Genomic DNA, 27,437 nt, shown 5'->3' on the forward strand with positions numbered 1-27,437 from the left:
TATCTCTGTTTGTCACATTTGTCTGACGTGTGTCTGTCTGTTGTATTTGGCCTGTAATTTGTCCCGTAAGTGTAAGACAGAATAGACAGTGTCAGTCACGATCCATCTATCCTCAGTTTTCTCCTATCACAGACATAAAACTCTGTAACTGTTTTAAAGTCACCATTGGCCTCATGGTGAAATCCCTGAGCAGTTTCCTTCCTCTCCGGCAACTGAGTTAGGAAGGACACCTGTATCTTTGTAGTGACTGGGTGGATTAATACACCATTCAAAGTGTAATTAATAACTTCACCATGCTCACAGGGCTATTCAATGTCTGCTTTTTTATTTCTACCCATCTACCACTCGGTGACATTCTTTGCAAGGCATTAGAAAACCTCTTTGTAGTTGAATGTGTGTTTGAAATTCATTGCTCGACTGAGGGACCTTATAGATAATTGTATATATTTTTTTTTAAATGCAATTGTTAGCATTTTTTTTTTACAATTTAACAATCATCAGCAAAATATGACAATCAGACAATGTGCCATTATTCCCCCATCCTTATAGGTCATTGTATGTGTTGGGTACAGAGATGAGAAAGTCATTCAAAAATCATGTTAAACACTATTGCACACAGATTCCATGCAACTTATTATGATTTGTTAAGCACATTTTTACTCCTGATTCCAAGAACACAGGATGAGATGTTACTATCCTTTGTGCAAGCACTTCCAAGAGTTAATGAACAGTGAGCCTGGTGAAATTTGGGGAGCGCATCATCAGTAGTGTACCTTTGGTTCCTAGGGTGTTTCGGCCTTTCACACTATACACCCTCCCCAAAGGCGGCCAGCGACAGGGTGATCAATCCTACGCTTGCGTCCCATTCCCAATTAGTCATAGGAGTTGCCTTGTTGATGATAGCCAACATCCCATGGGACTATGCATGGCAGGGGCATCCTCCTCCCTGAGTCAAGCATTGTTGACCGCATACCTCCTGGCCCTCTCACTTCGGGGCCCAGAGCCACTGACTGCTGCCTTCTGCCGCCTCCGATACAGCTTTGATTGCCGAACGCTGGCTCTGGCCCTTAATTCCAAGGTCTCTAAGCAGTCTGGTTGTAGATGTTGCCACAAAACCTCTGCAGCCCACCTCCACTGGTCGGACTTCTGTGTTCCAGCCATGATGCCGTGCTTCGGCAGCTAGATCGGCATAGCGCAGATGCTTTCGCTCATAAGCCTCATCTACTGAGTCCTCCCAGGGTACTGTGAGCTCAATGATGAAGACCTTCTTGAGTGAACGGGACCAGAGCACCATGTCAGGTCTTAGGGTGGTGGTCGCGATCTCCGGAGGAAACACAAGTTGCCGGCCAATGTCAGCTAGCATTTTCCAGTCGCGGGCCAAGCGCAGCTGGTCTCGCTCTAATGGTGTCGAGCCGCGCTTCGGTGGTTTAGCCCCTTCGCGGACAAAGTTTGTCCGTAAGGGGTGTGATGCTGCTGGGGGTGGTAGGGAGTTGGTGGCAGCTCGCTTGTCCTCCAGGGCGGACGCAAGGTTTTTAAGGACTTGGTTGTGACGCCAAGTGTAGCGTCCTTGAGTGAGGCTTGTTTTACACCCTGTGAGAATGTGCCTGAGGTTGGCTGGCATGGAACAGAGGGCACAGTCCGGATCTTCACCATACCATTGGTTAAGATTAACTGGTGTTGGAAGGACGTCATATGTTGCTCTGATGGAGAAGCTCAACCGCCTCGCTTCCATGGCCCACAGATCCTTCCAGCTTATCTTCCTCTTCTCCACACTGTCCCATCGAGTCCACTGTCCCTGTTTGGAAAGAGAGACTGCCTTGGCCCACCTTGCAGCCTCCTCCTGATGGCGTACTTCCTGCACTACCATCTTCCGCCGCTCTGGTGCAGTGGCCTCACTCCAAGCAGCACGGCTAGTTAGCCCAAGGCCTCCTCTCCCTTGCTGAACATGACCCACAATGTCAGCATGTCTGAGGGCTGCTGTTGCCTCCTGGACTGCTTTTCCTGGCCTCCATTTGCGCCCAGTTGCCAAGGTCGGCGCGTTGTTGCTCACCACTGGGTCTCGAGATTCATTCAGTGTCATCTGGAGCCTGGTTTTTGAACACTTGAATTCCTCTGTTAGACTGGTGAGGGGCAGCTTGAGGACACCATCTCCATAGAGGCCTATGGTGGTAAGGCATCGTGGAACTCCGAGCCACTTCTTTAAGTAGCCTGTGACTCCTCTTTCCATCTTCTCCACTGTTGAGATTGGAACCTCATACACTGCTAAGGGCCACAACACCCGGGGTAGGAGACCAAACTGCAGACACCAGGCCTTTAACTTTCCAGGTAGCTGGGTGTTGTCGATGGACTGTAGGCTACTACTGATGTCTTTGCGCAGCTGTTGCACCTGGTCTTTGTCCTTCAGGCTTGCATCATACCACCTTCCAAGGCTTTTTACCGGCTGCTCAGACACTGTTGGGATTTGGTCATCTCCGATGAAGAATTTCAGGTCAGAGAGTACTCCCTTCACAATCGAGAGGCTGCGTGACTTGGATGGTTTAATCTTCATACGGGCCCAGCTGATGTTCTCCTCGAGTTTTCTGAGCAGTCTCCTGGTGCATGGGACAGTGGTGGTCAATGTTGTAATGTCGTCCATGTAGGCTCTGAGTGGAGGGAGGCGGAAACCAGAGTCGACCCGCTGTCCACCAGCAACCCATTTTGAGGATCTGATGATAACCTCCATTGCCATTATGAATGCCAACGGAGAAATGGTACATCCCGCCATTATACCTACATTCAGGCACTGCCATGAGGTGGTGAACTCTGAGGTGGTAAAGCAGAACTGCAGATCCTGGAAGTACGACTTCACCAGGGTTGTGATGGTGTCCGGTATGTGGAAAAATCTGAAGGCAGACCACAGGAGTTCATGGGGCACAGAGCCAAATGCATTGGTGAGGTCAAGAAAGACTACATGGAGGTCCCTTTTTTCCACCTTGGCCATTTGGATCTGGTGCCAGATCATGCTGGAATGTTCCAAGCAGCCAGAGAACCCTGATATTCCTGCCTTCTGTACAGATGTATCGACGTACGCATTCCTTTGCAGGTACTCGGCCATCCTCTGGGCAATGACCCTAAAGAAGATTTTACCCTCGACATTCAGTAAGGAGATTGGGCGGAATTGGCTGATGTTCACTGCATCCTTCTCCTTAGGGATCAGGACCCCGCCTGCCCTACGCCACACTTTGGGTATTATCTTATTTTTCCAAGCTGTTCTCATAAGCCTCCAGAGGAACCTCAGGATGTCTGGTGCGTTCTTATACACTTTGTACGGGACTCCATTTGGCCCCGGGGCTGATGCTGTTCTTGCCCGTCGAACTGTGTTTTCCACCTCTTTCCATGTCGGAGGGCTGGTCTCAATATGATGTTCCGGGGGTTCAATGGGTGGGATATCTGATGGGATGGCCAGATGTTCATGTCGCTTTGAGTCAAAGTTTGTTGTTCTCAGGTGCTCCTCTAGGTCTTTCTTTGTTGTTTTTAGAGCTCCACTTTTTTCCTTCGTGAAGAGACTTTTAAGGAACTTGAAGGGATCTTTATAGAATCGAGTTCTAGTTTGTTCTTTCTTCCTTCTGCGTTTCCGTAGGTTCTCTGCTCTGCGGAGGGATGCCAACCGGGTTTTGATATCAGCCTGAAGTGCCTCTATGCCCTCCTTTTCCACTTCCGAGGCCTTCTTCCACTGTTTCTTAAGCTGTCGCCTTTCTTGAACGAGGCGCTTGATTTCTTGTTGCCTCCTGGAAACTGGTGGGGTTGGAACCTTTCTCCCGCCTTTTGCCTCTTCCACTCCAAATCTTTCTGTCCCGTACTCATAGATAATGTCCCCCATCCTCTCCAACTTCTTCTCCACTGTGCCTCAAAGTTTCTCGAGGGTCAAGGTAAGGTCAGTATTCACTGTTTCCCACAACTTCTTGTCACTGGCGCCAGGCCACTTCACATACGGCCTGTGCCCTGGTAGTCTCCTCTCGACTGCAGGTCTGGGAGGCTCGGTGAGTTCCACTCCTGTTGTTGGTTCCACCTCAGTTGTTACTTCGGTGCTTGAGTTTACGTCCTCCATGACAGTGGTGCTGATGCACTGCAAACTATGGTTTGCGTCCAGTTGCTGTGCTTCATTCGACTGATTTGATCGCTTTCGCAGAAAGTAATCAATGCGAGGCCTCTGTCTCTCTTTACCCAAACACCCCTTCTTCCCCTGGTGGATCCTCAACCCATGGTGTGATGTAACTTTCCTCCAACCACAGACACATACCTGCATCTGTTTGTGGCCCGCTGTTGCAGCAGAACTTGTGACAGTTGCTGTGGTGTTCTCTTGTGCTGTGCTCTCATTACTCGTAGTCGTTTCCGGTCCAGTCGTTACCATGTTGTCAGCCGATGAGTCATCTTCCGCCCCCGCTCTCGCAGACTCTAGGGGTATTCTCGTATGTTGACTTTCTGTAGCTAAAAGCGGGTGTTTCCAACATACTGCGAAGCATGGGAAACTACAGAAATGGGAAGCTACCCCATGACTGTCCCAGTGGGGTCTATTCCCTCCTGTCAGCCGTCTCTCCGTGCCGCCACAAAGACTTTCCCCTGTTGTCAGCTGATCTTTCTCAGCAGTCACTGGACAAGTCCAGATATTCAGATTCCAAGAACACAGGATGAGATGTTACTATCCTTTGTGCAAGCACTTCCAAGAGTTAATGAACAGTGAGCCTGGTGAAATTTGGGGAGCGCATCATCAGTAGTGTACCTTTGGTTCCTAGGGTGTTTCGGCCTTTCACACTATACACCCTCCCCAAAGGCGGCCAGCGACAGGGTGATCAATCCTACGCTTGCGTCCCATTCCCAATTAGTCATAGGAGTTGCCTTGTTGATGATAGCCAACATCCCATGGGACTATGCATGGCAGGGGCATCCTCCTCCCTGAGTCAAGCATTGTTGACCGCATACCTCCTGGCCCTCTCACTTCGGGGCCCAGCTGGGGTCTTTCCTCTTCATCCAGAGCCACTGACTGCTGCCTTCTGCCGCCTCCGATACAGCTTTGATTGCCGAACGCTGGCTCTGGCCCTTAATTCCAAGGTCTCTAAGCAGTCTGGTTGTAGATGTTGCCACAAAACCTCTGCAGCCCACCTCCACTGGTCGGACTTCTGTGTTCCAGCCGTGCTTCGGCAGCTAGATCGGCATAGCGCAGATGCTTTCGCTCATAAGCCTCATCTACTGAGTCCTCCCAGGGTACTGTGAGCTCAATGATGAAGACCTTCTTGAGTGAACGGGACCAGAGCACCATGTCAGGTCTTAGGGTGGTGGTCGCGATCTCCGGAGGAAACACAAGTTGCCGGCCAATGTCAGCTAGCATTTTCCAGTCGCGGGCCAAGCGCAGCTGGTCTCGCTCTAATGGTGTCGAGCCGCGCTTCGGTGGTTTAGCCCCTTCGCGGACAAAGTTTGTCCGTAAGGGGTGTGATGCTGCTGGGGGTGGTAGGGAGTTGGTGGCAGCTCGCTTGTCCTCCAGGGCGGACGCAAGGTTTTTAAGGACTTGGTTGTGACGCCAAGTGTAGCGTCCTTGAGTGAGGCTTGTTTTACACCCTGTGAGAATGTGCCTGAGGTTGGCTGGCATGGAACAGAGGGCACAGTCCGGATCTTCACCATACCATTGGTGAAGATTAACTGGTGTTGGAAGGACGTCATATGTTGCTCTGATGGAGAAGCTCAACCGCCTCGCTTCCATGGCCCACAGATCCTTCCAGCTTATCTTCCTCTTCTCCACACTGTCCCATCGAGTCCACTGTCCCTGTTTGGAAAGAGAGACTGCCTTGGCCCACCTTGCAGCCTCCTCCTGATGGCGTACTTCCTGCACTACCATCTTCCGCCGCTCTGGTGCAGTGGCCTTACTCCAAGCAGCACGGCTAGTTAGCCCAAGGCCTCCTCTCCCTTGCTGAACATGACCCACAATGTCAGCATGTCTGAGGGCTGCTCTTGCCTCCTGGACTGCTTTTCCTGGCCTCCATTTGCGCCCAGTTGCTGAACTTATTTAGGCTTGCCTTAACAAAGGAGTTAAATACTTACTGACTCAAGACATTTCAGCTTTTCATTTTTAATTAATTTGTCAACATTTCTATAAATAATAATTCCACTTTGTCATTATTGGGTATTGTGTTTAGGCCAGTGACACAACATCTAAATTTAATCAATTTTAACGCTGTAACACAACATTGGGAAAGGAGGCACTTAAACACCCAAACCAAAAGAGAATGGGTTTCAAACGGGTACTGAAAGACACCCATGAAAGACACTGAAATTTGGCAAAGCAACTAAAACAGGGTCCTAAAAGATACCCACAAAGGATGCCCGCTAGATTTGCCTTAGAAAATAAAATGTTAAGGAAAAACCCACACTGTCACACCCTGATCTGTTTCACCTGTCTTTGTGCTTGTCTCCACCCCCCTCCAGGTGTCGCCCATCTTCCCCGTTTATCCCCTGTGTATTTATGCCTGTGTTTTCTGTTTGTCTGTTGCCAGTTCGTCTTATCTAGTCAAGCCTACCAGCGGTTTTCCTGTACTCCTGTTTTCGCTCTAGTCCCTGTTTTCCAGTTTTCCCAGTATTGAACATTCTGAGCCTGTCTGCCGTTCTGTACCTCTTGGACTCTGCTCTGGATTACTGACCTCTGCCTGCCCTGACCCTGAGCCTGACCCTGAGCCTGTCTGCCATTCTGTACCTCTCGGACTCTGCTCTGAATTACTGACCTCTGCCTGCCCTGACCCTGAGCCTGACCCTGAGCCTGTCTGCCATTCTGTACCTCTCGGACTCTGCTCTGGATTACTGACCTCTGCCTGCCCTGACCCTGAGCCTGACCCTGAGCCTGTCTGCCATTCTGTACCTCTCGGACTCTGCTCTGGATTACTGACCTCTGCCTGCCCTGGACCTGTCGTTTTCCTGCACCCTGTTTTGTAAATACAAAACCTTTTACAAAGGTTACTGGAATTTAGCCAACCTAACAGTATGTGACATTCCAGTGCTTTATTACCCAAGTCCTGAGGGGGACACTGGAGATGGTGAGGCTGCGGAGCTGATTAGCTGTGAGTGGTGCAGCTTGAGGAAGCTGTCCGTTCTCTTCTTCCAGACCAGCCCAGAGGAATGTCTGCCGCTCCCCACCTAGTTCAAAATGACCCACCACGAGGGAGGTACGAGGCCTGCAGACGCTCTACATACAGGTGTCAGTCAAACTGTGAACAACCCATGCCAGTTGCTTACATCAGTAGTCTGTACATAGATGGATGAATGTTTGTTGTTTACAAAACTTATCAACATTGACTCTCTGTTTGGAGAGTCCTTTCTGTCATATATTTTTGCTAAATAAACCAAGTCTGTTACCTCACGTTCAACAAAATGTCAACAAGTTCCTCACCAAACTGTCATTTGATGAAGCCGCCAGGAGATTGGTCAACCATAACAAAGCAACAAAAGAAAGGGTGAGCCCTCTCTCCATGGAAGATTAATTAGAGCCCTCTGCGTTGTTACACGCAAACATATTCTTCTTTTGTAACTGTACATTAAGTACTGTACTTTATTCATCCCACAAGGGTCAATTGTGCAGCCAGCAATGCAATTAAATTAAACAACATCATTTCTAAATTGAAGTAAAAACTTGTAGACCACAGTTTGTAGAGAGGAGACCTGGGTCCAAATACATGTGTATTTGGGTTTTTGGTATTAAAATGTTTCTGTGTATTTTAGGGTTTTCATGAATCCAAGATCAATGATATAAAGAACAATGGAAAAAAATTGGAGTACTGTAAATGAAATGATGGGCAGAAGGACAAATTCAACTCGATCTTTCTTCGAATCAGATGGCTTATTCATTACAAAACCATTTGATGTTGCCAATTATTTTAATTATTATTTCATTGGCAAAGTGGGCAAACTTAAGCAGGAAATGCCAGCAACGAACAGTGAGCAATTGTATTCATGCATAAAAAAGCTAATAATGAAAGAAAAGCATTGCAAGTTAGTGTGGGAGAGGTGGGAAAATTATTGTTATCGATCATTGATGACAAACCTCCTGGCATTAAAAACTTAGATGGAAAGCTACTGAGGATGGTGGCTGACTCTATAGCCACTTCTAGCTGTCATATATTTCATCTGAGCCTAGAGGAAAGTGTTTGTCCTCAGGCCTGGAGGGAAGCCAAAGTAATTCCACTACCCAAGAGTGGTAAAGCTGCCTTCACTGGTTCTAACAGCAGACCTATCAGCTTGCTGCCAGCTCTTAGCAAACTGTTGGAAAAAATGGTGTTTGACCAAATACAATGCTATTTATCTGTAAACAAATTAACAACAGACTTTCAGCATGCTTATAAATCGATAATAAGAAGATTGTGTGTCGCTGTATTGTTAGATTTCAGTGCAGCCTTTGATATTATTGACCGTAACCTGTTGTTGAAAAAACGTAAATGCTGTGTCTTTTCAACCTCTGCTATAATGTGGATTCTGATCTATCTAATAGTACTCAAAGGGTCTCTAATGTCAAACATGTAAAGTGTGGTGCACCGCAGGGCAGCTCTCTAGCACCTTTACTCTTTTCTATTTTTACCAATGACCTGCCACTGACATTAAACCCAGCATGTATGTCCATGTATGCTGATGATTCAACCATATAGGCATCAGTAATCACAGCTAATAAAGTAATTGAAACCCTTAACAAAGAGTTGCAGTCTGTTTTGGAATGGGTGGCCAGTAATAAACTGTTCCTGAACATCTCTTAAACTAAGAGCATTGTATTTGATACAAATCATTACTTAAGTGCTAGAGGTCTAGCCATAATAAAGGGATGCTCTGTAAGGAAACACCTAGTTAAGCTGCAGCTGGCCCAGAATGTTTTGCTCTTAATCGTAATCAGAGGGCTTATATAAATACTATGCATGCCAGTCTCTCTTGGCTAAGAGTCGAGGAGAGACTGACTGCATGTTAGGAATTTTATGAATAATGACTAAACAATATCTACATTTTACATATAACTATAACTAATTAAACTCTACTCTGTTTTATTATATCTGATTAAAAATATTAATTCATAAGGAAGGGATTGTGGAGCATGAAACAGGGGGTAACTAAATTAAATAAATACCATTCCAGCCAGGTTGGAGAAGACTGGAATTGTGGGTTTTTAAGTAAGCAAAAAGGGTCGTTAACCTATGGTTGAACCAACTCAACTTAGCTCTGGGATGTTTAGATAAGGCAGTGTGTGTTTTCTTAGGTTTTCCATTAGCTGGAACTGTCTGCTGAATGGTGATGGATGAAGACTTCAGAAGTTTTAATGTCAATTTAACTGTTTGTCTGGAGTGAGAGAGAGAAGGGGTGGGAATAAACTTTTGAACTGTTGGGAGAAAGGACAATTTATAACCTATGACGTCATATTTTGTATATAAACTGTTGTTCGTGGTTTCATGGCAGCGCGCTCCTCTGTCTATTTTATGCAAATAGGAATCTTACAAATTCTTATAAAATTAACTGAGTGATTTAATTAATGTACAATTAATAGGAATTATGAAATTCCAGTGACACTGCATCACTTCACCTTTTTATAAGAAACATTAATGTGTTGAAAATCACAAATTGTTTGCACAGTTAACTTACACACAGCTCTGACACACACACGTATCCCACCAGACATGCCACCAGGGGTCTTTTCACAGTTCCTGAATCCAGAACAAATTCAAGAAAGCGTACAGTATTATATAGAGCCATTATTGCATGGAACTTCCTACCATCTCATATTGCTCAAATAAACAGCAAACCTGGTTTCCCAAAACAAATAAAGCAACAGCTCGCGGCACAACGCCTCTCCCCTATTTGACTTAGATAGTTTGTGTGTATCTACTGATATGAAGGCTATGTGTGCCTTTTTTTAATGTATGTAGTTCTGTCCTTGAGCTGTTCTTGTCTAATGATGTTCTGTATTATGTCATTATGTATTATGTTTCATGTTTTGTGTGGACCCCAGGAAGAGTAGCTGCTGCTTTTGCAACAGATAATGGGGATCCTACTCAAATACTAAATACTAATAGTAATACGACTAGAGGAGGCATACTACGAGTAGCAACCACAGCTAATAAAGTCATTGAAACCCTTAACAAAGAGTTGCAGTCTGTTTTGGAATGGGTGGCCAGTAATAAACTGTTCCTGAGCATCTCTAAAACTAAGAGCATAGTATTTGGTACAAATCATTCCTGAAGTGCTAGACCTCTGGTAAGGAATGGTGTGGCTGCAGAGCAAGTTGAGGAGACTAAATTACTTTGCGATACCTTAGATTGTAAACTGTCATGGTCAAAACATATACAGTGCCTTGCGAAAGTATTCGGCCCCCTTGAACTTTGCGACCTTTTGCCACATTTCAGGCTTCAAACATAAAGATATAAAACTGTATTTTTTTGTGAAGAATCAACAACAAGTGGGACACAATCATGAAGTGGAACGACATTTATTGGATATTTCAAACTTTTTTAACAAATCAAAAACTGAAAAATTGGGCGTGCAAAATTATTCAGCCCCCTTAAGTTAATACTTTGTAGCGCCACCTTTTGCTGCGATTACAGCTGTAAGTCGCTTGGGGTATGTCTCTATCAGTTTTGCACATCGAGAGACTGAAATTTTTTCCCATTCCTCCTTGCAAAACTGCTCGAGCTCAGTGAGGTTGGATGGAGAGCATTTGTGAACAGCAGTTTTCAGTTCTTTCCACATATTCTCGATTGGATTCAGGTCTGGACTTTGACTTGGCCATTCTAACACCTGGATATGTTTATTTTTGAACCATTCCATTGTAGATTTTGCTTTATGTTTTGGATCATTGTCTTGTTGGAAGACAAATCTCCGTCCCAGTCTCAGGTCTTTTGCAGACTCCATCAGGTTTTCTTCCAGAATGGTCCTGTATTTGGCTCCATCCATCTTCCCATCAATTTTAACCATATTCCCTGTCCCTGCTGAAGAAAAGCAGGCCCAAACCATGATGCTGCCACCACCATGTTTGACAGTGGGGATGGTGTGTTCAGCTGTGTTGCTTTTACGCCAAACATAACGTTTTGCATTGTTGCCAAAAAGTTCAATTTTGGTTTCATCTGACCAGAGCACCTTCTTCCACATGTTTGGTGTGTCTCCCAGGTGGTTTGTGGCAAACTTTAAATGACACTTTTTATGGATATCTTTAAGAAATGGCTTTCTTGCCACTCTTCCATAAAGGCCAAATTTGTGCAATATACGACTGATTGTTGTCCTATGGACAGAGTCTCCCACCTCAGCTGTAGATCTCTGCAGTTCATCCAGAGTGATCATGGGCCTCTTGGCTGCATCTCTGATCAGTCTTCTCCTTGTATGAGCTGAAAGTTTAGAGGGACAGCCAGGTCTTGGTAGATTTGCAGTGGTCTGATACTCCTTCCATTTCAATATTATCGCTTGCACAGTGCTCCTTGGGATGTTTAAAGCTTGGGAAATCTTTTTGTATCCAAATCCGGCTTTAAACTTCTTCACAACAGTATCTCGGACCTGCCTGGTGTGTTCCTTGTTCTTCATGATGCTCTCTGCGCTTTTAACGGACCTCTGAGACTATCACAGTGCAGGTGCATTTATACGGAGACTTGATTACACACAGGTGGATTGTATTTATCATCATTAGTCATTTAGGTCAACATTGGATCATTCATAGATCCTCACTGAACTTCTGGAGAGAGTTTGCTGCACTGAAAGTAAAGGGGCTGAATAATTTTGCACGCCCAATTTTTCAGTTTTTGATTGTTAAAAAAGTTTGAAATATCTAATAAATGTTGTTCCACTTCATGATTGTGTCCCACTTGTTGTTGATTCTTCACAAAAAAATACAGTTTTATATCTTTATGTTTGAAGCCTGAAATGTGGCAAAAGGTCGCAAAGTTCAAGGGGGCCGAATACTTTCGCAAGGCACTGTAGATTCAATGTTTGGAAAGATGGTTAGAGGTCTAGCCATAATAAAGAGATGCTCTGCAAGGAAAGACCTAGTTAAGCTGCACAAGTAGTAGTACTAGTAGTAGTAGTACTGGAGCATGCATACTAATAGCAGTACCACTAGAGCAGGCATTCTAATAGTAGTACTACTAGAGCAGGCATACTAATAGCAGTACTACTAGAGCAGGCATACTAATAGTAGTACTACTAGAGTTGGCATACTAATAGTATTGCCGCTAGAGCAGGCATACTAATAGTAGTACCACTAGAGCAGATATACTAATTGTAGTATTACTCGAGCAGGCATACTAATAGTAGTACTACTAGAGCAGGCATACTAATCGTAGAACTAAAAGAGCAGGCATACTAATAGTAGTACTGGAGCATGCTTACTAATAGTAGTACTACTAGAGCAGGCATACTAATAGTAGTACTGGAGCATGCATACTAATAGCAGTACTACTAGAGCAGGCATACTAATAGTAGTACTACTAGAGCAGGAATACTAATAGTAGTACTACTAGAGCAGGCATACTAATAGTAGTACTACTAGAGCAGGCATACTAATAGTAGTACTGCTAGAGCAGGCATACTAATAGTAGTACTACTAGAGCAGGCATACTAATAGTGGTACTACTAGAGCAGGCTTACTAATAGTAGTACTACTAGAGCATGCATACTAATAGTAGTACCACTAGAGCAGGCATTCTCGTAATACTACTAGAGCAGGTATAGTAATAGTAGTTCTGCTAGTGCCAAACAGGCTGTCTTCAGTTATCTAACAGCACTATTGTAACACACATGTCTCAGATTGTATTGTACTGATAAGAGGCAGGGCTGCATTTCATTCCAAAAAGTTGTTTCTTCCCTTCTGCCCTAGCTCACTCCACTTCAAATATCTGATAGGTATGCTGTGAATGAAAGCAATATGGCAGACTCTAGGTGGGGCCACTGCTTACACCTAGCCTGCCTTCTCAGATCTGCCAAGGGGAGTGAAACAGGACAGAGAGGAGGGGATAACTTTTTGGAATGAAAATGCAGCCCAGGGTTTTGTAGCAGAGTGATGGAAAATAGTGGTTAGGTTATACAACAGTTGGGCTGGATAAATAAGAGGCGTGCTCCCTGTGGTGATATAAACAGGGGCTCTAACAAACACACACACAAATAAGGGCATGCCTCAGAGCTGTGACTCATATTACCAATTTTTAGAGCAGTCTGGAATCTCCACAGCTCCACTTTCCACACAATTTGTAGAGAACAAACCAACCCCAGGTTTGTGGAAGGCAATATGGAGGGCGACAACATGTTGGAGTGTTATAACATAGAAGGTTACCACAGCTGGGGCCTGGCCTATTACACAAGCAAATACATGCCAAATACAATTAAGGAATAAGCTTCTCTCTTCACACCCTCAAAACAAGATTGAACATATTATTGACCTTTAAAGCATGAATTAATGCAAATGATAGCATTGGCATATGATCATTTGAGATCAAGTCTGATGGAGCAGGTCTGGGTGGAGCTGACCTCATTTTCAGGGCATCAATGGCTGCTTGTGGGCTGATCACATCTGCTCTGCTTGAGGGGGTGTTTTTCACTTTAAGAGGAAGCTTTTCTTCTCTCTGTCTCACATCAGTCTCACATCAGGACCCAGCCGGTCAGCTACACATATCATAGATCTTATCTTCTGCTCTGAGGTGAGTAGAGAGGGAGCTAGGAGGGGGGAGGGGGGCTGCTGCAACTCTCAGATAGAGGAGGGAAGGAGCAGGGAGGAATGAGAGAGTTAGGAACATAAAGATAGAACTGTTCTATTATATACAGTTAGGAATGAGGGAATGAAAAAGGTAGAGAAGTTAGAAGCAGGGAATGAGAGAGATGAGAATTGGATAGATGGGCGGGACATGAATGAATGGACTAAATTCGGAGCATAGCGATGTGTGTATTTGTTTGTGTGTGTGTGTGTGTGTGTGTGTGTGTGTGTGTGTGTGTGTGTGTGTGTGTGTGTGTGTGTGTGTGTGTTTGTGTGTGTGTGTTTGTGTGTGTGTGTGTGTGTGTGTGTGTGTGTGTGTGTGTGTGTGTGTGTGTGTGTGTGTGTGTGTGTGTGTGTGTGTGTGTGTGTGTGTGTGTGTGTGTGTGTGATGGATGACGGGTGATGGATGGATGAATGAAGAACAGATGCATCAGCCATTCCATTATAAAGTGCCAATAACTATACATTTGCAACTGTTTGCCAAATCAATGTTTCAATGTGATCCTTTTTTATGTTGCATTCATTTACTCAGGAAACACCAGCTGTAAACACACTGTAGAACAACACGGTCTAGACCTGAACACATTCCATTTCCTGGGTCTTATAACATTAAACATGTTTTCATCTTTAGTGTAGCTGAGCCTTCTCATCTTCCTCTGTCTTGTTGTGAATCATATGTTCCATTGTAATAACCAGACATAGACAGGATGAATACTCATGTCACTCTCATCCTATCTTCTCTTCTCTCTTCTCCTCCTTCCCTCGCTTTACTCTCTATAATCCAATACTCTTCCTCCCTGTGATATCCTCACTCATAACTTCCCCTCTACCTGCTTTCCTCCCCCCTCTCTTCCTCTCTTCCCCCCTTTTCAATTTTTTTCTCCTCCTACCCCACACCCCTGCCTCCCTCTTTCTCTCATCCCCTCTTCCCAACTCTCTCTCCGTCCACCTGCCTCCTCCTCTCTCTCCCCCAGGTACAGTATGTCTCGTCTGGAGAAGGCCATTGTATCCATGGTGGAGGTGTTTGAGGAGTATGCTACAAAGGATGATAAGAATCGCCAGCTTAGCGGTACAGAGCTCGCAGAGCTGATGAAGAAAGAGCTGGTCATCCCAGAGTTCCACGTAAGACACACACACACACACACACACACACACACACACACACCACACACACACACACACACACACACACACACACACACACACACACACACACACACACACACACACACACACACACACACACACACAAACTCAGTGTTGTCCTGTATGGCTCAGTTGGTAGAGCATGGTGCCAGTAACACCAGGGTAGTGGGTTTGATTCCTGGGTCCACCCATATGAAAAATCGATGCATGCATAACTGTAAGTCACTTTGGATTAAAGTGTCTGCTAAATGGTATATTATTCTATTATCACACACACACAGCCTATCCACATGTTTTACATATCCATACCACAACATAGTAGTAATGTTTTATTAACATACACGTACCACTGCATAATGATGTCTACAAGATACCTAGAAAGCCTACATACCTTCGTGTGTGTGTGTGTGTGTGTGTGTGTGTGTGTGTGTGTGTGTGTGTGTGTGTGTGTGTGTGTGTGTGTGTGTGTGTGTGTGTGTGTGTGTGTGTGTGTGTGTGTGTGTGTGTCTCAGGGAAAGGTGGAACCAGCAGTGCTCCAGGAGGCGATGACCAACCTGGATAAGAACCATGATGGGGAGATCAACTTCAGAGAGTTCTCCATGTTCTTGGCTACTCTGGCCAGGGGCTACTACATAGCCAGAAACAAGGGCAAGGGCAACAAGGGCAAGTCTGACAAGCCTGAATGAGGGGTGAAAAATTACCTGTTGACCGGTGTGGCCAGTATCGAGTCACAGACACACACTGCTTTTCTATGATAAAAGAGAGAAAATTACACACTTACTGTAACTTGTATGGTGCTTTTAAGATGTCTTCTCAACATTTCCCCTGTTTTTTAAATGAAATCTGACTTGCTTACTAGTTGGTGTTGTGTGTTTCATTTTTGTGATTCTAGAATTCCTCGAGATGATGTGATGAGCACCAATTCTCAGACATTACAACTGGTACACCCATTAAAGGGATACTGCAGAGCTCTGGCAATTATGTTGTTTTTCTACTTACCCAGGGTCAGATGTGTTTCCACGTGCAGTCTCTGCACTAGTTAGAATTGGCACATGAAACTACCTTTAACTTCCTTCATACTGCACACAGAGACATACAAATGGTATGCACAAGTTAATCAGACTCTGGGTAAGTAGAAAAACATCCAAAATCTTATTTGCCAGAATCTCGCAGTATCCATCCGTCCACCCATCACACTTTCAGTGAGAATGTCTGTTCCCCTTTTCTAATCATTCTTTGGTGAGAACCCGCTTCAGGTGTAGGCTTGGTTTACATATTTCCTTCCCTCTTTACTCCCCCTCTCATCCTCCCATCCAGCACGTCCTGAGGACTCCGTGTGTCTCCCTGTGTTAGTGTCACAGTGTTAGATTAGAGGACAGGTATAATGTTGAGATTAAAGGTAGAAGCCTGATTATGACCTAATGCTTTATGGGCTGGTGAATCCATTCACCTCATGCTCATACCATGTTTCTCACAATAGACTAGAGCCCACAGCTGGCACAACAAATATAGACTGGTTTCACCCTCCCATGAAGCCCCTGGACACTGATCAGTGTGTTGTCTCCTCTTAAGGTTAGAATTAGGAGAAGGTAAACTGATCCTAGATCTGTACATATTGGACTAAATGGAGCTCTTTCAATGTTCTGATCAGGTAGTAAGAATAGTAGAATATGGGTAAAAGGTAAACAAATGTTTTTGAAAATTATTGTTTTTATTTTTTTATTTGTTGAATTGAATAACTAAGTTCAATGCTTTTTTAGAAGTGTGCGCCCTTGTTCTACTACTTGGTCTACAGTCTACAATGCATTTTCTGGGTAAGCACCGTAACTCATATACAGCTCATTTAACTCAACTCCTGAACAAAATGTTCTGATCAGGATAGGGTGATTCTATGAACCTCAGCCTCTAGGATCAAATGAGAGAACACTTCCCTCAGCCTCTAGGATCAAATGAGAGAACACTTCCCTCAGCCTCTAGGATCAAATAGGAGAACACTTCCCTCAGCCTCTAGGATCAAATAGGAGAACACTTCCCTCAGCCTCTAGGATCAAATGAGAGAACACTTCCCTCAGCCTCTAGGATCAAATGGGAGAGCACTTCCCTCAGCCTCTAGGATCAAATGAGAGAACACCTCCCTCAGCCTCTAGGATCAAATGAGAGAACACCTCCCTTAGCCTCTAGCCTCAAATGGGAGACCACCTCCCTTAGCCTCTAGGATCAAATGAGAGAACACTTCCCTCAGCCTCTAGGATCAAACGGGAGAACACTTCCCTCAGCCTCTAGGATCAAATGAGAGAACACCTCCCTCAGCCTCTAGGATCAAATGAGAGAACACCTCCCTCAGCCTCTAGCCTCAAATGGGAGAACACTTCCCTTAGCCTCTAGACTCAAACGGGAGAACACTTCCCTCAGCCTCTAGGATCAAATGAGAGAACACTTCCCTCAGCCTCTAGGATCAAATGAGAGAACACCTCCCTCAGCCTCTAGTCTCAAATGGGAGAACACTTCCCTTAGCCTCTAGACTCAAATGGGAGAACACTTCCCTTAGCCTCTAGGATCAAATGAGAGAACACTTCCCTCAGCCTCTAGGATCAAATGGGAGAACACCTCCCTCAGCCTCTAGCCTAAAATGGGAGAACACCTCCCTCAGCCTCTAGCCTCAAATGGGAGAACACTTCCCTTAGCCTCTAGACTCAAATGGGAGAACACCTCCCTCAGCCTCTAGGATCAAATGGGAGCTTACCTCCCTCGTGAATTATCGGTGTTATCTTAGTAGTTATGACAAGTCCTACTTTTTAAAAATTCTCCCGCTTTTTGGCTATTCAACATAATTCTGTAAAATCATGCGTTGTAATAGATCTACTCATAGACAGATGGTGGTATTGTATCAGAAGTGTGCAGCGCCCAGGTGCTAAAGCAAGTGTCTCTCAACTCCCAACTGTAATGCTACTTATAGACCAGCGTTCTTCACCGCTGGCAGCTACAGTGTGTCGGATTTATTTCCTGCCAAGCACCAACACTCCTGATTCTACTAATCATTGGTCATTGGTACATTCATTGAAACAGTGTTAGAATGGTAGAAAACCCGACACCTTTAGCTCTCCAGGACCAGGATGTAAGAACACTGCTGCAGGTCAATACCAGTGGACAGGAGCAGTAGAATGACCTGTATCTCAGAGACTTCCTAGGTTAAAGGGAAGGTCCCGTCAGTGATCAGCACTTGTAGGCCTGTAATTGGCACAAATGAAAGGTGTTCAAAAGGCCAAACACTTTGCATGTGAATATCTCTTTATCTGTGTGTGTGCCTGTGTGAGTCTGTACTTGCATGCTTGTGTTTGTGTGTGTGCCTGTGCACGCTCGTATGTGAGTGTGTGTATGACAGTGTGATAAACACCTGCATCTAAATGGGAATGGATCTAAGGCGAAAACCATGGTTTGTTTCATATAGTGATATAAATCAATGTGTAGTTATGAGTTGAAGAACAGTAACCACTACTTTAACTTCACCATTTGGATCATCACTCACACGTTAATGACCGTCATTAAAGCACTATATATTTGCACCACTATCTATTCATTGCTAATTGCTTTGACCTCACTGTCAACATGACTATGCCAATTAAGTTTGTTAGGTTTGAATCACTAGGTGTGGTTCTTGTTTGCAGGGTGTGTGAAATCCAAGCGACCCAAGCCCAGCTCCAAGCCACAGTGTGAAAGGGATACAAACCCTGTGATCAGTGTCTTTGTTCAACACACCAGTCTGTCTTCATGTCAGTGTGTCAGAGCAACAGAACAGAGACAGACCTTTACAGCTACTAGGTCTACATGAAACAAACAGCTTGCATTGTCTATACCTTAAAATGTGAAGTTAAGACTGGTTAACCAAGCCAGTAAGGGTTATTCCAAATGGATACAGTGCCTTCAGAAAGTATTCACACCCCTTGACTTTTTTCACATCTTGTTGCATTACAGCCTGAATTCAAAATGGATTAAATAGAGATTGTTTTGTCAATGGTCTACACACAATACCACATAATGTCAAAGTGGAATTATGTTTGAAATGTTTACAAATTAATTAAATATCCGTTTGAGCATTGAATATCCGTTTGAGTATGGTGAAGTTATTAATTGCACTTTGGATGGTATATCAATACACCCAGTCACTACAAAGATACAAGTGTCCTTCCTAACTCAGTTGCCGGAGAGGAAGGAAACCTCTAAGGGATTTAACCATAAGGCCAATGGTGACTTTAAAACAGTTACAGAGTTTAATGGCTGTGATAGAAGAAAACTGAGGATGGATCAACAACATTGCAGTTAGTCAACAATACGAACCTAATTGACATGGTGAAAAGAAGGAAGAATGTACAGGATAAAAATATTCCAAAACATGCATCCTGTTTGCAACAAGGCAATAAAAAAATACTGCAAAAAAATGTGGCAAAGCAATTCACTTTTAGTTCTGAATACAAAGTGTTACGTTTGGGGCAAATCCAATACAACTCAATATTTAGTACCACTCTCCATATTTTCAAGCATATTGGTGACTGCATCATATTGTGGGTATGCTGAACAGAAGGGAGCAAAACTAATGCAAAATCCCAGAGGAAAACCTGGTTCAGTCTGCTTTCTACCAGACACTGGGAGATGAATTCACCTTCAGCAAAAAAATAACCTAAAACACAAGGCCAAATCTACACTGGAGTTACTTACCAAGAAGACAGGGAAGGATTTAAGTCAAAACTGTAACATTCCTGAGTGGACGAGTTACAGTTTTGACTTAAATCTGATTGAAAATCTATGGCAAGACTTTGCCATTATGGGGTATTGTGTCTAGATGGGTGAAAGAAAATATTGACATAATCCATTTTGAATTCAACCTGTAACACAAAAAACGTGGAAGAGGTCAAGGTGCATGAGTACTTTCTGAAGGCACCGTCTATACAACCCTTAGCCATTATCTAATGAGCACTCACTTCATACTTTTTAAAAAGTCAGTTGTAGAATTAATCATTTATCAAACACTTTAAACAGCCTTTTCATGCAATGTAGAGGCATAATCATTATACTTAATCCTATGTAAAAAATAAAAATAAATAAAAAGTCTATGTTTATGCGTATCGAAGCATACCTCTTGAGCTGTCTGTATAGTGGTTCTTTACATACCTCTTGAGCTGTCTGTATAGTGGTTCTTTACATACCTCTTGAGCTGTCTGTATAGTGGTTCTTTACATACATCTTGAGCTGTCTGTATAGTGGTTCTTTACATACCTCTTGAGCTGTCTGTATAGTGGTTCTTTACATACCTCTTGAGCTGTCTGTATAGTGGTTCTTTACATACCTCTTGAGCTGTCTGTATAGTGGTTCTTTACATACCTCTTGAGCTGTCTGTATAGTGGTTCTTTACATACCTCTTGAGCTGTCTGTATAGTGGTTCTTTACATACCTCTTGAGCTGTCTGTATAGTGGTTCTTTACATACCTCTTGAGCTGTCTGTATAGTGGTTCTTTACATACCTCTTGAGCTGTCTGTATAGTGGTTCTTTACATACATCTTGAGCTGTCTGTATCCTCCTGACTGGTGGTTCTTTACATACCTCTGAGCTGTCTATATCCTCCTGACTGGTGGTTCTTTACATACCTCTGAGCTGTCTATATCCTCCTGACTGGTGGTTCTTTACATACCCCTGAGCTGTCTGTATCCTCATGACTGGTGGTTCTTTACATACATCTTGAGCTGTCTGTATCCTCCTGACTGGTGGTTCTTTACATACCTCTGAGCTGTCTATATCCTCCTGACTGGTGGTTCTTTACATACCCCTGAGCTGTCTGTATCCTCCTGACTGGTGGTTCTTTACATACATCTTGAGCTGTCTGTATCCTCCTGACTGGTGGTTCTTTACATACCTCTGAGCTGTCTATATCCTCATGACTGGTGGTTCTTTACATACCTCTGAGCTGTCTGTATCCTCCTGACTGGTGGTTCTTTACATACCCCTGAGCTGTCTGTATCCTCCTGACTGGTGGTTCTTTACATACCTCTGAGCTGTCTATATCCTCATGACTGGTGGTTCTTTACATACCCCTGAGCTGTCTATATCCTCCTGACTGGTGGTTCTTTACATACCTCTGAGCTGTCTATATCCTCCTGACTGGTGGTTCTTTACATACCTCTGAGCTGTCTATATCCTCCTGACTGGTGGTTCTTTACATACCCCTGAGCTGTCTGTATCCTCCTGACTGGTGGTTCTTTACATACATCTTGAGCTGTCTGTATCCTCCTGACTGGTGGTTCTTTACATACCTCTGAGCTGTATATATCCTCATGACTGGTGGTTCTTTACATACCTCTGAGCTGTCTGTATCCTCCTGACTGGTGGTTCTTTACATACCCCTGAGCTGTCTGTATCCTCCTGACTGGTGGTTCTTTACATACCTCTGAGCTGTCTATATCCTCATGACTGGTGGTTCTTTACATACCCCTGAGCTGTCTATATCCTCCTGACTGGTGGTTCTTTACATACCTCTGAGCTGTCTATATCCTCCTGACTGGTGGTTCTTTGGTTCTTTAGTCTTGCAAGTCAGTCAACAAGGTAGCCCTACAAGTCAGTCAACAAGGCAGCATTACAGGTCAGCCAACAAGGTAGCCCTACAGGTCAGTCAGCAAGGTAGCCCTACAGGTCAGTCAGCAAGGTAGCCTTACAAGTCAGTCAACAAGGTAGCCCTACAGGTCAGTCAACAAGGTAGCCCTACAAGTCAGTCAACAAGGTAGCCCTACAGGTCAGTCAACAAGGTAGCCCTACAGGTCAGTCAACAAGGTAGCCCTACAGGTCAGTCATCTTGGTAGCCCTACAAGTCAGTCAACAAGGTAGCCCTGCAAGTTAGTCAACAAGGTAGCCCTACAGGTCAGTCAGCAAGGTAGCCCTACAAGTCAGTCAGCAAGGTAGCCCTACAGGTCAGTGAACACGGTAGCCCTACAGGTCAGTCAAAGATATATGCCCTACAGGTTACTGTTATACCAGGTTGGACAATCCTTCAGTGCTAGGTCTACGGAAATGTCACCACAATAAACACTATAATCACTGCAGTTGTCACACTATTAAGACTATGCTGCTATACAGTCACTGACTCACACACCCTGAATCTCATGGTCTGTGTGTGTGTGTGTGTGTGTGTGTGTGTGTGTGTGTGTGTGTGTGTGTGTGTGTGTGTGTGTGTGTGTGTGTGTGTGTGTGTGTGTGTGTGTGTGTGTGTGTGTGTGTGTGTGTGTGTGTGTGTGTGTCTATAGCAGTGTGTTACTTTCACTATGATTCAATTGTTTAGTAGTTCACATTCAAATAGGCTGCCCTGACTCCCTGACCATCAAGTCTCCCTGTTGTTTGTGGAGATACAGTCCCTGCCCTGTCTTGACAGCATTGTCCTGTGTTCCTTGTCAAATATGTGTGAGCCGAGGATAGTCTGTTGGGCTGTTAGGGAGGGACCTCTGTAGTGCCATGCAAAACTAGCAAGCCGCTGTAGGAGCTATGTAACCCGAGCTAATCTAACCTGCTCCTAGTGCTGCCTGCAGGCCTTAGAGCTAAACTACAGGACCTCATACCTCACCGAACTGGTAGAGCAATCATTTATTTGTTTTTGTATGATTGTGTCAGAGGTTGTTTGGATTTGGATTATAGCCTCTATTATCTTAATGCAAAGGAGAATAACTTGTCAACACAGTCATGTTTGATTTGTCAAGAGGCAATTGAGTTGGCAAGAGAAGAAATGAGTGTAACAGGAGATAACCCTGAGAGGAAACAGAGGGATTTTAAAAGGAAGTGTAAAAGAAGGATTGGGAACGAAGGAGAGATATGGAGATCCTGTTCCTTTAATTACCTGCAGAGAGAGAGAGAGAGAGAGAGAGAGAGAGAGAGAGAGAGAGACAGAGAGAGAGAGAGAGAGAGAGAGAGAGAAATATTACCATACGACAGACCACGTGTTCACCCTGTACACCCTAATTGACAAACAAATACACCAAACAAAGGCAAAGTCTTCTAATTAAAAATATCCTCTGACTCAATTTGGCATGAGGGTCTGCAATACAAATTGATGGAAAGTAGTGTTGGGGGAAAAACATACAGTGGCAAGAAAAAGTATGTGAACCCTTTGGAACCCTCTTGGAATCCTTCGTTCCAAGATGGCGTCGCAGTCGGACGTGTGTTTTATCTTGTCCCGTCCTATCCCATGTAAATATAATTTTCCTCATTTTTTTTCATATATATTTTGTATATATTTTAATCTCACTTTCCATCTACGGACTGCATATACTCTCCTGCAACCCGCCTCACCCAATGTGGTACGGATCTGCTATTTTTATACTTTAGAACCAGAACCCCCATCAGAAGCTAGCCAGCTAGCTAGCTACTAGCTAGTAGTCAGTTAGTCACTGCTAGCGGTCATCACCGTTAACACTGACACCAGCCAGCCTCAGCTCAGTCAATACCTGCCAGTCTGCACAGCGCGATATCAACCCAGAGCATACCGGACTGCTTTTTCTCTACCACATCTCTGGATTCCTACCGCAAGCTCTGAACCTTTACACCAGATCAACCTTTCCAGAAACAAGTCTCTCACCGTTGCCGCTTGTTATAGACCCCCCTCAGCCCCCAGCTGGCCCTGGAAACCATATGTGTATTGATTGCCCCCCATCTATCTTCAGAGTTCATAATGTTAGGTGACCTAAACTGGGATATGCTTGACACACCGGCTGTCTTACAATCTCAGCTAGATGCCCTCAATCTCACACAAATTATCAAGGAACCTACCAGGTACAACCCTAAACCCTAAATCTTAGATATCATCCTGACCAACTTGCCCTCTAAATACAACTCTGCTGTCTTCAACCAGGATCACAGGGATCCTGGTTGCCTGCGTCAGTAATGGGTCCACGGTCAAGCGACCACCCCTCATCACTGTCAAACGCTAAATCAAATACTTCAGCGAGTAGGCCTTTCTAATCGACCTGGCCCGGGTATCCTGGAAGGATATTGACCTCATTCCGTCAGTAGAGGATGCCTGGTTGCTCATTAAAAGTGCTTTCCTCACCACCTTAAATAGGCATGTCCCATTCAAAGAAATGTAGAACTTAGAACAGATATAGCCCTTGGTTCACCCCAGACTTGACTGCCCTTGACCAGCACAAAAAACATCCTGTGGCGTTCTGCATTAGCATCGAATAACCTCAGCACTATGCAACTTTTCAGGGAAGTCAGGAACCAATGTACACAGTCAGTTAGGCAAGCTAAGGCTAGCTCTTTCCAACAGAAATTTGCTTCCTGTAGCACTAATTCCAAAATGTTTTGGGACACTGTAAAGTCCATGGAGAATAAGAGCACCTTCTCCCAGCTTCCCACTGCAGTGAGAATAGGAAACACTGTCACCACCGATAAATCTACGATAATTGATCATTTCAATAAGCATTTGTCTATGGCTGGCCATGCTTTCCACCTGGCTACCCCTACCCCGGCCAACAGCTCCGCACCCCCTGCAGCAACTAACAAAAGCCCCCCCCCCCCGCTTCTCCTTCACCCAAATCCAGATATCTGATGTTCTGAAAGAGCTGCAAAATCTGGATCCCTACAAATCAGCTGGGCTAGACAATCTGGAACCTCTCTTTCTAAAATTATCCTCCAAAATTGTTGCAGCCACTATTACTAGCCTGTTCAACCTCTCTTTCGTATCGTCTGAGAGCCCCAAAGATTGGAAAGCTGCGGCGGTCATCCCCCTCTTTAAAGGGGGAGACACTTTAGACCCAAACTGTTATAGACCTACATCGATCCTGCCCTGCCTTTCTAAAATGTTCAAAAGCCAAGTTAACAAACAGATCACCGACCATTTCGAATCCCACCGTACCTTCTCCACTATGCAATCTGGTTTCCGAGCTGGTCATGGGTGCACCTTAGCCACGCTCATGGTCATTAACGATATCATAACCACCATCGATAAAAGACAATACTGTGTAGCTGTCTTTATCAACCTGGCCAAGGCTTTCAACTCTGTCAATCACTGCATTCTTATCGGCAGAAACCAGCCTTGGTTTCTCAAATGACTGCCTCGCCTGGTTCACCAACTACTTCTCTGATAGAGTTCAGTTTGTCAAATCGGAAGGCCTGTTGTCCGGACCTCTGGCAGTCTCTATGGGGGTGCCACTGGGCTCAATTCTCGGGCCGACTCTTTTCTCTGTATATATTAATGATGTCTCTCTTGCTGCTGGTGATTCTCTGATCACCTCTACGCAGACGACACCATTCTGTATACATCTGGCCCTTTTTTGGATAATGTATTAACAAACCTCCAAACGAGCTTCAATGCCATACAACACTCCTTCCGTGGCCTCCAACTGCTTTTAAATGCTAGTAAAACTAACTGCATGTTCTTCAACCGATTGCTGCCCGCACCCGCCCCCCGACTAACATCACTACTCTGGACGGTTCTGACTTAGAATATATGGACAACTACAAATACCTAGGTGTCTACCTAGGTGTCTGTAAACTCTCCTTCCAGACTCACATTAAGCATCTTCAATCCAAAATTAAATATAGAATCGGTGTCCTATTTCGCAACAAAGCATCCTTCACTCATGCTGCCAAACATACCCTTGTAAAACTGACAATCCTACCCATCCTTGACTTCGGCGATGTCATTTGCAAAATAGCCTCCAACACTTTGTAGTCTGTCACAGTGCCATCTGTTTTGTCACCAAAGCCCCATATACTACCCACCACTGCGACCTGTATGCTCTCGTTGGCTGGCCCACGCTACATATTCATCGCCAAACCCACTGGCTCCAGGTCATCTAAGTCTTTGCGGGTAAAGCCCCGTCTTTTCTCAGCTCACTCGTCAACATAGCAACACCCACCATAGCCCACGCTCCAGCAGGTATATTTCACTGGTCATCCCCAAAGCCAACACTTCCTTTGGCCGCCTTTCCTTCAAGTTCCCCCTCTGCCAGTGACTGGAACAAACTGCAAAAATGACTGAAGCTGGAGACTAATATCTCCCTCTCTAACTTTAATAATCAGCTGTCAGAGCAGCTCACTGTACCTGTACACAGCCAATCTGAAAATACCCCATATTTTTTTTTATCGTTTTGCTCTTTTCCACCCCAGTATCTCTACTTGCATATCACCATCTGCACATCTATCTCTCCAGTGTTAATGCTAAATTGTAATGATTTTGCCTCTATGGCTATTTACTGCCATACCTCCCTAATCTTCTCCATTTGCACACACTGTACATAGATTTTTCTATTGTATTATTGACTGTACGTTTGTTTATGTGTAACTCTGTGTTGTTGTTTTTGTTGCACTGCCTTACTTTATCTTGGCCAGGTCACAGTTGTAAATGAGAACTTGTTCTCAACTGGCCTACCTGTTTAAATAAAGGTGAAATAAAAATATATTTTAAAATACCTGGATTTCTGTATAAATTAGTCATAAAATTTGATCTGATCTTCCTCTAAGTCACAAAAATAGACAAACAGTGTGCTTAAACTAATAACACAAATGATTGTATTTTTCTTGTCTGTATTGAATACATAATTTAAACATTCACAGTGTAGGTTGGAAAAAGTATGTGAACTCCTAGGTGAATGACTTCTCCAAAAGCTAATTGGAGTCAGGACTCAGCTAACCTGGAGTCCAATCAATGAGACGAGATTGGAGATTTTGGTTAGAGCTGCCCTGCCCTATAAAGAACACTAACAAAATTTGAGTTTGCTATTCACAAGAAGCATTGCCTGATGTGAACCATGCCTCGAACAAAAGAGATCTCAGACGAACTAAGATTAAGAATTGTTGCCTTGCATGAAGCTGGAAAGGGTTACAAAAGTAGCTCTATAATCAGTCCACTGTGAGACAAATTGTCCATAAATGTAGAAATTTCAGCACTGTTGCTACTCTCCCTATGAGTGACCGTCCTGCAACGATGACTGCTAGAGCACAGCGTAGAATGCTCAATGAGGTTAAGAAGAATCCTAGAGTGTCAGCTAAAAACATACAGAAATCTCTGGAAGATGCTAACATCTCTGTTGTCGAGTCTACAATAAAAAACACAATATAAAACACTAAACAAGAATGGTGTTCATGGGAGGACACCACGGAAGAAGCCACTGCTGTCCAAAAAAAAACATTGCTGCACGTTTGAAGTTCGCAAAAGTGCACCTGGATGTTCCACAGCGCTTCTGGCAAAATATTCTGTGGACGGGTGAAACTAAAGATGAGTTGTTTGGAAAGAACACACAACACTGTGTGTGGAGAAATAAAGGCACAGCACACCAACATAAAAACCTCATCCCAACTGTAAAGTATGGTGGAGGGAGCATCATGGTTTGGGGCTGCTTTGCTGCCTCAGGGCCTGGACAGCTTGCTATCATGGAAAAATGAATCCCCAAGTTTATCAAGACATTTTGCAGGAGAATGTAATGCTATCTGTCCACCAATTGAAGTTCAACAGAAGTTGGGTGATGCAACAGGACAACAACACAAAAGATAGAAGTAAATCAACAACAGAATAGCTTCAACAGAAGAAAATAC

General features: G+C 44.3%; 1 protein-coding gene across 1 annotated transcript; it reads left to right on the forward strand.

Annotated features, from left to right (window-relative positions):
* Positions 1-13,559: 13,559 nt before the first annotated feature.
* LOC118936983 (protein S100-A5-like) lies at positions 13,560-15,727 on the forward strand. The gene is made up of 3 exons (XM_036934599.1): positions 13,560-13,670; positions 14,698-14,845; positions 15,382-15,727. The coding sequence occupies exons 2-3, from the start codon at positions 14,705-14,707 to the stop codon at positions 15,553-15,555; spliced, it is 315 nt and encodes a 104-aa protein (XP_036790494.1). The 5' UTR covers positions 13,560-13,670; positions 14,698-14,704; the 3' UTR covers positions 15,556-15,727.
* The last annotated feature ends 11,710 nt before the right edge of the window (positions 15,728-27,437 follow it).

This window comes from Oncorhynchus mykiss, chromosome 2, assembly GCF_013265735.2.
Source record: "Oncorhynchus mykiss isolate Arlee chromosome 2, USDA_OmykA_1.1, whole genome shotgun sequence".
NCBI lineage: Eukaryota > Metazoa > Chordata > Actinopteri > Salmoniformes > Salmonidae > Oncorhynchus > Oncorhynchus mykiss.

Bases quoted from the DNA above. Each gene is read 5' to 3' on its own strand.
- LOC118936983 (XM_036934599.1), top strand. From the start codon at position 14,705: ATGTCTCGTCTGGAGAAGGCCATTGTATCCATGGTGGAGGTGTTTGAG. The intron at 14,846-15,381 runs GTAAGACACACA...TGTGTGTCTCAG, and splicing joins TGGTCATCCCAGAGTTCCAC to GGAAAGGTGGAACCAGCAGT.